At 52.7% G+C, this 11,076-nt stretch overlaps 1 protein-coding gene across 3 annotated transcripts; it reads right to left on the reverse strand.

The window, feature by feature from the left end:
* Positions 1-420: 420 nt before the first annotated feature.
* On the reverse strand, positions 421-10,854 carry ZNF212 (zinc finger protein 212). Of its 3 annotated transcripts, none has more exons than XM_037035538.1 (5): positions 10,702-10,854; positions 4,937-5,326; positions 4,723-4,849; positions 3,286-3,375; positions 421-2,293 (listed from the first exon to the last, which is right to left on the reverse strand). In XM_037035538.1, exons 1-5 carry the CDS (start codon positions 10,723-10,725, stop codon positions 1,431-1,433), a joined length of 1,494 nt encoding a protein of 497 aa, XP_036891433.1. In that variant the 5' UTR covers positions 10,726-10,854; the 3' UTR covers positions 421-1,430. The 3 variants fall into 3 exon arrangements, with proteins under 3 accessions (XP_036891433.1, XP_036891432.1, XP_036891434.1); XM_037035537.1 differs by lacking the exon at positions 10,702-10,854 and adding an exon at positions 7,509-7,893; XM_037035539.1 differs by lacking the exon at positions 10,702-10,854 and adding an exon at positions 6,860-6,952.
* Between the last annotated feature and the right edge of the window lie 222 nt (positions 10,855-11,076).

Consider the following 11,076-nt stretch of genomic DNA (forward strand, 5'->3'; position numbering starts at 1 on the left):
CACGAGGCTACGCGTCTACAGTACTGAAGCCAGCACTGCAAACTGCTCCGCAGTGGCCCCTGGGGCCCTGGCCTCTCTACCTGCTGCCTCCCAACGACCAACACCCAGACCGACCAACACCCAGACCGTCTGCCGCCCTAGACCCCCATGCACAGGGTCCCAAACACACCCCCTTCTCGCCTGCTCTAGGTTCGAGCCAGGCCTCCGTCTCTTCTCCAGGTCAGACGCCGCCTCTTCCTTACTCCCACACAGGTCTTCCTGACACCGGGAGAAAAACATCCAACACGAGCACTTTTCCTTTGCCAGTAGCAAGTTTTATTCTAAGCAACTGCCAAGTCATCGAAGGGGACACTCACCCAGGAGCCAGGAGCCCACCCCAGACAACGGCGCGGCGGGCACCTGACACTCCGGCAGGCGGGCAGCCGTGTGCTTCTCCTCCATCAGCTCCGCAACGGTCCATCCCAGAACTAGTCTGGAAAGTGTGTCACCTGAATGACCTCCCGGAATGACTAGTCCAACAGGAGCAAACTCAAATAACCGCTATACAAGCTTAACAGCCTTAAGTAACAAAGAAGTCATCCACCCTGTGAGGCCGTGGAACTCAGCAGGGAGGGGAAGATGGAAGAGGAGGAGCCGGGGCAGAAACCCCAACTCCTGGCTCCAGGGAGGAGGCAGCCCCACGTGCACCAGGCTCTTCACTCTCGCTGGGGCGCTTGGGGGTCCACCCCTGCTGCTTTCTCCCTCTCGGTTCTTTTGATCCGGTGAGCCCCATCTGAGAGTGCTAAGCCCCCCCACGATATGAAGCCCTGCGATGCCCCCTGACCCTGGGCCTGAGTGTGGGTGGGCGAAAACAGCCCCGGAAACGGTTCCCTCCCAGATGGCAGGCCAGAGTTGTTAGGAACAACTTCTACGGCTCTGGAGACTTAGAAAACAAGTGTTGGGCTGCACATTAGTTTTTTAAATCAACTAAAATCTAATTCCAGAAAGGTTCTCCAGAGCAGGGTGAGCGCTCATTGACATTATTTTTCTACTCGTTGTTAGTAAGGAGACTACAAAAGGGCAAACAGGGTTATGCTCCCCAGAGCTCTTCAGCACACCAGCTCACCCCTCAGGCCTGAACCACTGGGCCGGGCCCTTGAACCCACCCCAGACCATGCGCATCGGTGTGGGTGGGAAAACCCGAGACGTGAAGGTGCCAACGACACGGCCCACTCAGCAGCAGGGCAGACAGCGGGGGGCAGGCCTGGCCTTGCCCCGCTCCACACAGTTCCAGGGCTGGGCTCTGCTCGGCCTGCCGCTTGGTCAAGGTTAGGCAAATCAAAGCTACTCCCCTCAGGAGGAAGCCAGTCCCTGACTCCTCACAGTGTCTCTTCGGGAGACCAATGCCAGCCCCCTCGGCCTCCCCCGGCACAGGCGAGGGGCTGGCACCCTTAAAGCAGGCCGTTGGGCCTCCCGGGCTCCAGAGCCAGCCCGCCGCGCTCGCGCTGGTGGATCTTCTGGTGCTGCAGCAGGTGCTGCTTCTGCACGAAGCTCCTCTCGCACTCGGGGCAGGTATAGGGCCGCTCGCCCGTGTGGATGCGCTGGTGCCGCACCAGATCCGACGGGTGGCTGAAGCTCTTGCCACAGTAGCCACAAATGAGGGAGCTCCGGCTTTTCCTCCAGGGGATGTGGCCCGGCAGGGCGACCAGGCTGTTGGGCGAGAACCTCTCCTGGATGCGCTGACCACCGCTGGGCCCCTCCTGCAGGTGGCAGCGCTGGTGGGTCACCAGGCTCACCCTGCAGCTGAAGCTCCGCATGCAAACGTCACACTGATGCTGTCTTGTCCTCTTGGACTGGGGCTTCAGCCGCGGCCTGGGCCTGAGGCTCTCTTCTGGCTCCGGCTCCGGCTCTGGCGCGGCGGGGGGCTCCCACCCCGAGTGGGTCCGCAGATAGGTGGCCAGCTGCTGCTCGCAGCGGTAGCTGAGCTCGCACTCGGGACATTCGAAGGGGCCAGGAAGGTCCCTCTGCAGCTCCTGACCCAGCTGCACTGGCCTGCTGGACTTCTGCCTCGGGGGGCAGCCCAGAGTTCTGTTACTGCCGGGGCCCCTGCTGCCGTCCATGGGCTCCTCGAGATTCATGTCCCTGGGGTCTGATTCCAAGAGGACAGAAGCGCCCTGACCATTCCAGAGCTCAGGTGGCACGGGGCTCAGGAAAGCCTGCTCTTCCGCCATGCCCGGGAACTCTCCAGGAAGGTCCTCGGAGCGCTCCTGTCCCCGGGGGGACTCTATCTCCTGCTTGATCATAACCCCTTCGGCTGCCGAGACAAAGAGAAACAACAAAAAAAGATCACATTCTAATACCTTCAGAGCCAGACACACATCTGTGAATTCCAGAAGGGCTCACATCAAAGGATCAAGGGAATCAGAACAACTCGGAGAATGAAGAGACTGACTGGCTTCCAAAACCTGAAAAATGAAACCTTTACTCAAGTAGAGACATGTCGACTAGAAATCTGAATACATCATCCTTTTTTTAAAAAGGTTTTATTTAGTCATTTTTAGAGAGACGGAAGGGAAGGAGAGAAACATCGATGTGCTGTTATGTGTGAGAGATATATCACATGCCCCCTACTGGGGACTGGGCCCAGAATCCAGGCAGGGGCCCTGACTGGGAATCGAACCAGTGACCTTTTGGTTCATAGGCCAGTGCTCAATCCACTGAGCTACACCAGCCAGGGCAGAATATATTATTCTCATAGAACAATATTATAAATATAGTTTTCCAAGCTTGACCACAAAATTGTATTTAATCTCTGAAAAATGGCTCAATAGACTGAAAAACTATACTAATTTAGGAGAGTGTTAGAGTAATAAATAAGATTTTTTTAAAAAGCCTAAACCTACAGCTTAAAAATTCATGTGACCACCTCTGTCCTTCCTGCCCATTCCTCCCAAACACCCTAGCTTACAGACGCTTCTCCCGCCTCGCCCCGGGCCAGCTTCACCCCTGAGGCCGACCAGCCCTGCTCGGAACACGCTGTGCGTGTGGACTGGTCTATTACGTGTGCTCTTCTGCGGGCACGAGGAGGTCTGACATGGTCGTGAATCTCAAGGGCTCCACACAGTGGTGAGGAGTTAAGACACCCACGTGACGGCTGAACAAATGACCATCAGAAAAGAGCCCAGAACAAGCCACTGTCACAAGAGGTCACTGGTGATCAGTGCTTGGTGGTTCAGCGGTTCAGGGAAAGCTCGTGACACGCTGCAGGTGGTGGGGAGGGGAGCAGGTTATTCTGGAGCCACTCACCTGGGTGGACGCCACCGAGGCCTTCCTCCTCCAGGTCACCCAGCATCTCTGTGCCCAGCTCCGCTTCTCCTTCTGGCTGGCCAAGGACCTCTGGGGTGGAAACGGCACAGCGTGAGTCCAGGAGAGTAAAACCGCACTGCACATTGGTCATTTACCCATGAACGCGGTGACCAATGTCAAGGAGTCCATATTAAAACTTTGTAAGGTTCAAAGTATTGTTTTTGTCACCTCCCCTAGTGGTTTGGGACAATCAGAAAATCACAGCTGATGTACTTGGCTACCAGCCCCTCGGGGCTCCTTATTTATCAGCCACTTGTGGCTCCGGCCTCCCGGCGGCGAAGCCCACCACTCACCTCCCCAACACCACCGCGCCCTCACGCTTCCATGGCTTCACATGCTGCTTCCTTTTGGGGGTCTAAGTCACCTGTGCCACAGCACTGAGGCTCAGGCAGGCCCGCACCCTGCCTGTCACAGACATGGCAGCAGCGGCTGGCAGAACACGTGACCCAGCTGAGGTGACTGTGGCCTCTCTGACCCATTTGCTACCTTCCTTCCTCCTCCGCTCTGCTTCTGTGGCCTTCTTGACAAGCCTGCATGGATCTGGGTTGTCAAAGATTTTATCCACCACACAAAATGCGTAAACAATGCGAGAGCCAGTACTCAGCACACTAAGCGATACAGGGTCCCGTGGAAGGAAGGCCTGCATGAGTGTGGCTGGTAGGGTAATAATGTGGGTGTGATAATTTACAGTTTTCTTTAAAAAATGTTTATCTTTAGAGGGAAAGGGAAGGAGAGAAACATCAATGGACAGTTGCCTCTCGTGTGTCCCCCACTAGGAACTGACCCACAACCCAGGCATGTGCCCTGACTGGGAATCAAACCGCGATCCTTTGGTTCGCAGGCCTGCACTCAATCCACTGAGCTACACCAGCGGGGCATAATTTACAGTTTTAATCTGAACATTTCATCTGAAATGTCATGTGGTGTGCTTGAGTGTGACAGTGTTATGTGACAGAATGACATGCTAGGATTTTGTAATAAAAACGGGCCTTAGTCATCATGCCAGACCCTGTAAATTAAGCAGACTCTGGACCAACACAAAGGTAAATCCTGAGATGACGGGCTGGGAATCCAGCCCAGGGCCAAGGGCAGCGTTTCATTAGGGCGTTTCATTAGGGCGTGCGGCCTATCTCATCCCAGGTAACAAAGGATTCCTTAAAAAAGAGTCCTCAGTACTAAAAGCTGCAGGAGGCTCATCCACGCTATACCATAGATAAGTTGGCCGTGGGCACCTTATCTCCTGGTAGATGTCGGATCTGACCACCGAGAAGCAAGGCCCTTGTACACAGAGGACCTGGACACTCGCATTTCTCAACCCAGCCCGGGCCAGGGATGGGGGACCTCAGCGAGCATTCTCGGGGGGAAACTGCCACTCACTCAGAGAGACCAGAGTCTCGTAGTTGCTCATCATCACGTTTCTGTACAGCTCCTTCTGCCAGTCCTCCAGATTCTCCCACTCCTGCTCCGAGAAACAGATGCCGTCATTGTCCAGTGCCCGGGACACCTGAAACCACAGGTGCCACATAGTGAGCACTCCCCGTCTCAGCCGGGCGGAAGGAGCCGGCAACTGAGAGCTAAATAAAGGGACTACCTTGGGGGCCTCGGCCGCGCTGCCCGGGGGCAGCCGCAGGACCCAGAGGTTCCTGTTCCTCAGCAGGTTCTCCATGTTCTCCAGCCGCCTCTGCAGCAGCCCGTACTCCTGCAGCAGCGTCCCCAGCACGGCCCACTTGCCCTCCAGCTGGTTCCCGAACTCCAAGGTCATCTTCTCAAAGTCGGCCAGCTTCTTCTCGACCGTCTCCATGCGCCTCTCCAGGCTCTGTAGCTGGGCGGCCTGGGCCTCCATCTTCTTCTCCACGGCCTGGATGGCGGCCACCACGGCCTGCAGCGGAAGCTCCGGGGGCTGTGGGTGGGAGCTGTCCTCTGGCGCTGGCGGAGGCGGTGGGGAGGAAGCCAGGGGGGTGGCACGGCGCTTCCTCCTGTGCTAAAGAAGCAGACCCGGGGACGGTCAGCCAGCCTTGCTGCCGACCGTCAGGCAAAGAACACTATGGCCCAGAGGGTCCAGCGGTGCTCAGACCTGGTACCGAGCTTCCGCTTTTTCAAGACCTGCAACCTTGGTATATCAGGATAATGCTCTGACCCACCGAGCCACCGGGCCAGGGCAGGATTCATTTTTCTCATCCAATTTCTTTCTATTTGATACTTCAGACTATTTGGGATATTCTGTTATGGTAAGGGACATAATTTACATCTCCTCTGGACTCCACGCTGCTGTCTGACTTCACAGGCAATCACGCCCCCCTCGCTAGCAACCTCCCAGCAGCCCCTTACTGGAAAGGCTCCTTAGCAGGACCTGCGAGACTCAACTCATTCATCTTTGCACCCTGGCAGCTAACGGAACATGCAAATGACACTTACTAAATGACCCTTCACAGGCACTCACTGCAATGATCTAAGTCCTGAGATTCTTCTTACATGGCTCATTTTTGCGGTCTTGTCCCTGACAGTAGGAAAACTCATGTGGCTGAAGCTCCAAATGACTCAAACCAACCCTTGGGAAGTCTTCCCACAACTGTCTTCTCAGCCGCGCTGCCCCAGTGCATGTCACCCCTCAGTCCCAACCCCCCGAAGCGTCACTCCTTTTTGGTGGCTGCTTCGCTCACCACGAGACCAAGCCCCTGAGGAGTTAAGTGTTTACTGGCCGTCCGGCTTGCCTGCAGTGAGCTGCCTGCTCCAGTCTTATCCCTTTACGTTTTGGGTCATCTGACGTTTCCTTCCTGTCTCCTAGAACTTGACCGTGAATCCTGGACTCTAATCTTTATCAGTTACATACTTGCACTTTGCAAATATCTTCTCTTTCTCTTTTTTTTTAACTCTCTTTAGTATCATTCAATAAAGTCCTTAACTGTAATGGAATTAAGTTTTATCAGTATTAATACTTTTATGGTTTGAACTTTTATGTCAGGTTAAAAAAAAATCTACAACTGACAAGAGTCTTTTGAATACTCTAAAGCACAGGCGGCAAACACAAGGCCCATGGGCCGAACCCGGCCCTCCACCTTGTTTTATCCGGCCCAGCACCTTGTTTCTACCCAGCGGCAGCACCGAGCTCCTTGCTTTTAGTTAAGGAGCAGTTACATTCACACAGTCCTAACATTACACTCAGCCCTTTGAAGACAACTGTGAGGCTGATGTGGCCCCTGGTGAAAATGAGTTTGACACCCATTTTGGAGAGAGAGGGAGGAGGAGAGGGAGAGGAGAGAGAGAGAGAGAAACAGAGACTGGTTGCCTCTTGTATGCACCCCAACCAAGGATCAAACCTGCAACCCAGATGTGTGCCCTGACTGGGAATTCAAACTACAACCTTCTATTCTACAAGAGGACTCTCCAACCAACCGAGCCACTGGGCCAGGGCTAGACAATTTTTTCTTATTCTATTATCCCCCTTTTATTTTGTAAGTTATGCAGCTCATTTCCAGTCTTTCAGGAACTATCCTAGAAATTACAGGGAACGTACCTACAGAGACTTTAAACGTCTGAATTCTGATCATCTCTTCCTGACTTTTACATCCATGATGCCGTGTATTTTAATCTGCCTTGGTTTTTCACTCTACAAGAGATTACTATTTTAGTCAGTCAATATTTGTTCAGATTTACCCATTTGCTTTTCTTTTCTTTCTTTTTTTAAAAAATGTTATTTATTTAGTTTTCGAGAGAAGGGAAGGGAGGGAGCGAGGGAGAAAAACATCCGCCCAGGCCGGGAGGGGCCTCAGCCCAGGCACATGCCCTGCGTGGCTGGGAATCCAACCAGCGACCTTTTGCTCTGCAGGGCGACACCCAACCCACTGAGCTGCTCAGGTCCAGGCTCGAGTTACCCATTTTCATGGATTACCATACTTTTTCACACTAATTGGGATAATTTTCCTTAACCTGAAGGCTGTCCTTTTGAATTTCCTTTCATGACAGTGTACTGGCAAGCAAACCACCCATTTTAATTTGTCTAAAAATATCTTTTCTTTACCCTTATTTTAGAAAGCTATTTTTGCTGACTACAGAAATCTGGGCTCACAGCTACTTTCTCTCAGCCCGTTGATGACATCGTTTTACTGTTACCTCGCCTCCACCGTCGCTTCCGGACCCCAAGAGTCCTACCATGGTTCACTTACAGGTACTCGGTCTTCTCTCTGGCTGCCTTCAAGCATTCTCTCTGCCATGGATTTCATGCTTTCACCATGACGTGTTTAGACAGAGATTTACTTTTGTTTATCCTGATTGGGTTCTACTGGGTTCCTGCGTATCAGGGTGTGCATCGGGCTGACAGTACCCTCGCCTGCCAGCTCTTCATCCACGATGGCGTCCAGTGCGGACTGTGTGCGTCCCTGCCCCTTCTGGGCCTTCCGCATGTCCTTCTGCTGGACTCTCACTATCGGAAATCTTTGAAGATCTAAATTTGCTGCCCATTATTTTTACTGGCTTTTCCTCCTAGTTTTTTTTAAATAGGTTTATTGATTCTAGAGAGCTAGGAAGGGGGTAGAACAAGAAAGAGAGAGAGAGACAGCAATGTGAGAGAGAAACATTGACCAGCTGTCTTCCACACTGGCCAGGGCTCCGCATAGTTTTTTCATTGTTTGTTTGGTAATTTTTGTTGTTGTTATGAATTCATTTTTCTTGGAATTCCATCTATGAGAATTATTTGAAGTCTGAGTGAAATGCAGACTCCTCCACAGAAGATTCATGTTTGTTTTTCAAAGACAGCTGGAGGTTCTACTTTAAACGAAATTCTCTGCTGGAGATTTCTTGGACCATCCAGGTCACAGAAATTCAGGCAATAAACCCACTTGAGAGTCAGTGGTTTTCCAGGGGCACCCTGCACCCATCTCTTGGCACCAGGGTTTGAAATATGCAATGTTCTCAGCAACTACCTGGGGGTAAAAGCTTACTTTCAGCTCACCCAGAATGTTGCCCTTTGAAGTCTCAGCTCTACGGGATTCAGGTAGAAGGCTTCTTGGACACCCCTCTTAGGCTCGGAGTTGCGCCTTGTATGTTCTAGGCCCCTTAGGTCACAAACACCACAGATGCACGTTCAGCAAAAGCCTTCAAAGTTGGTTTCAGAACCCTGGCTGCCTCTTTATTTTTTTTTAAGGGTCTATTTATTTACTTTTTAGAGAGAGAGGAAAGGAGGGAGAAAGCTAGGGAGAGAAACATCAGTGTGTGGCCGCCTCTATCATGCGCTCCCCAGCAGGGAACCTGGCCCCCAACCCAGGCATGTGCCCTGACTAGGAATTGAACCAGTAACCCTTTGGTTCACAGGCTGGTGCTCAACCCACTGAACCACTCCAGCCAGGGCACAAGTCTAGTTACTTTTAATAGCTCCATCTTTCTCTTCAGTTTTGGGCTCCCAGTATTCTTTACGAACAAATATTTTAGTTATAATTGTGTTTTCCCACCAGCATTTTCAGTTGTTTTCATCATGGTACCTACTTGGCCACACTGTCAAATAGGAGGTACCAAGTCCTCATCTGAAGAGAAAATGTTTGAGAATACAAATTTGCTCATGGGGGAGGGGTGCGGGAAAAGGCAGAAAACTGCACTTGAACAACAATAAAAAAAGTAAAAAAAAAAACACAAAGAAATACCCTCAAAGGCAATTTCAACACATCCTACAAAGACAAATGCACATGTTACTTAAAGCCCAGCTTTGAATTCTGCAGGACCTTTAAGGCATCCTTTTAAAAAACATCTGTTGATGACATAAGTAACCGTGCACTGACCAGTGAGGAAAAAGTACTTTGGAAGTTGGTGAACTTGTCCTCCTGCCCCACTTTACCACTAATTTGGCCTTGAACAAAAGCCAACTCTTTGACTGTATCGCCTTAGTTAAAGGAGTCGGAGGAGGCAAACACTGTGAACAATGTGTCTTGTCTTCACAGTTAAGCTGTACCTCCCTGACAGGAAACACCGTGTTCTCCAAATCTTCCAATCCTTCCCTTTTTAGTTCTTACCTACTTCCTACAAGACTCAAATAGCTCTGGCCGGGTGGCTCAGTTGGGTGGAGCAACTGGCCCTACATTGAAAGGTTGCTGGTTCGATCCCCAGGGTCGGGGCGTAGGGGAGGCAACGGATCGATGCTTTTCTCTCTTTCTCTCCCTTCTTCTCTAAAATCAATAAAAACATCCTCGGGTGAGGGCTTAAAAAAAAATCAATGGGTAAAAAAAAAAAAAATCAATGGGTAAAAAAAAGAACCAACCAATCCAACCAATGAACGCATAAATAAGTGGAACATCGAATCGATGTTTCTCTCTCTCTCCCCCCCTTCCTCTATCTAAAAATCAATAATAAAAAAAAAAAACACAAAAAACAAAAAACCAATTAAATTCCAGCCCTGGCCGGGTGTCGCCAGGAGACGCCAAGGTTGCAGGTTCGATCTCCCCTCAGGGCACATACAAGAAGCAACCAATGCATGCATAAATAAGTGGAACAACAAATGGATGCTCTGTCTCTGTCTCTCCTTCCTCGCTTCTCGCTAAATAAATAAAAAAATTAAATTCCATCTGCCCTTTCCATAACACATCCTCTTGGATCATCAAATTAGCCACTACTTTCGAATAACGTGAGCATGTCAGAGCTGGCAGGATCCTTGGAGACTATGTAGCAACTAGTCCAGCGCTCAGTGTACAGCGAAGAAATCGGAGGCCCAGAGCTGGGTGGCCGAGAGCTGAGTTAGGGCTGAAATCCAGTTTCCTGCCTCCATGCCCAGGGCTTCCCTCACCCCGGGATCTGCGTCCTGCGAGGGCTGGAGGAGACCCGACAGCTTCGCAAACCAAACCCCAGCAACTATCCGGGGAGACATCACCTGTCCCAGGGAGAGGAAGCCCAGCCCGACTTCCACCTGCGGCTGCAACCGCGGGACAGAAGTCTGTAGCGGGACAATGTGGCAGAAGGAACCAGTGAAACACAATGGCCGAGGACGAGCTGGTCTCGGACCAGCCCTGCGCCCCCCGGGGTCAACGGAGCACCCGGCGCACTCACCGGCAGCGACGCGGACCCAGAGTTTCCAAGCCGCGCCACCTCTCCAGCCTGGAAACGGGCTCGCTTTTGGCACCACGGTGAAAACGTGTGGGGACGGTCACAAACCCAAGAACAGGGAACAAGCCTCAGAGAAGTTTCCCGGCGAAGGCGCGTGGCGCTGGGGCTCCGGCCCCACGCGGGAAGAATCGGACAGCGGAGGGCAGAGCCCTGGGGTCGCGGGGGCAGGTCTGTACCCGCCGGCGCCAGCGGCCGCTCCGGGGACACCCAGCCCCGCCCCGGGGCTCCGCCATCCCGAACGCGCCCCCGAGCCGCGCCAGGGGGAACCCTTACCCGAGCCGACGCCGATTCCGCCATTGCTGCCCGTCGCCCGTCCGCCGCGGAGCCTCGCCTGATACCCTCGGACTGCGCGCGGGTCCGCTGGGCGTCCCCTGCCCCTCCTCGAAGCCACCTCCAGCTCCGTGTTGACACAAGGCCAAGACTGGCTCCGGCCGCTCGTCCTCAGCGCGTGGGATTTCCATTGCGCCCCCGTGCGGCCGGAGGGTGAAGAGCAGCGCTGCGCTCCCGGCCGGGGGGCTGCCCCGTTAGTCCCTCCAGGTCAATTGCATCTTCGGGGCAAACCCGCGGGACTTAACGTGTGTGTTTTTTATGTGCCCAGAGTTCTGCTACGTGCTTTGAGAGATTCCAAAATGTATAAAACTCAGACTT

The sequence above is a fragment of the Sturnira hondurensis genome, unplaced genomic scaffold (genome assembly GCF_014824575.4).
Source record: "Sturnira hondurensis isolate 20B ecotype Veracruz unplaced genomic scaffold, ASM1482457v3 Scaffold0022464, whole genome shotgun sequence".
Taxonomy (NCBI): Eukaryota; Metazoa; Chordata; class Mammalia; order Chiroptera; family Phyllostomidae; genus Sturnira; species Sturnira hondurensis.

Coding starts and splice junctions, on each gene's coding strand:
- ZNF212 (XM_037035537.1), bottom strand. CDS start 7,565: ATGAAATCCATGGCAGAGAGAATGCTTGAAGGCAGCCAGAGAGAAGAC. Junction 3,376..4,722: donor CGAGACTCTGGTCTCTCTGA/GTGAGTGGCAGT, acceptor TTTCCACCCCAG/AGGTCCTTGGCCAGCCAGAA. Junction 2,294..3,285: donor CCTCGGTGGCGTCCACCCAG/GTGAGTGGCTCC, acceptor TTGTCTCGGCAG/CCGAAGGGGTTATGATCAAG.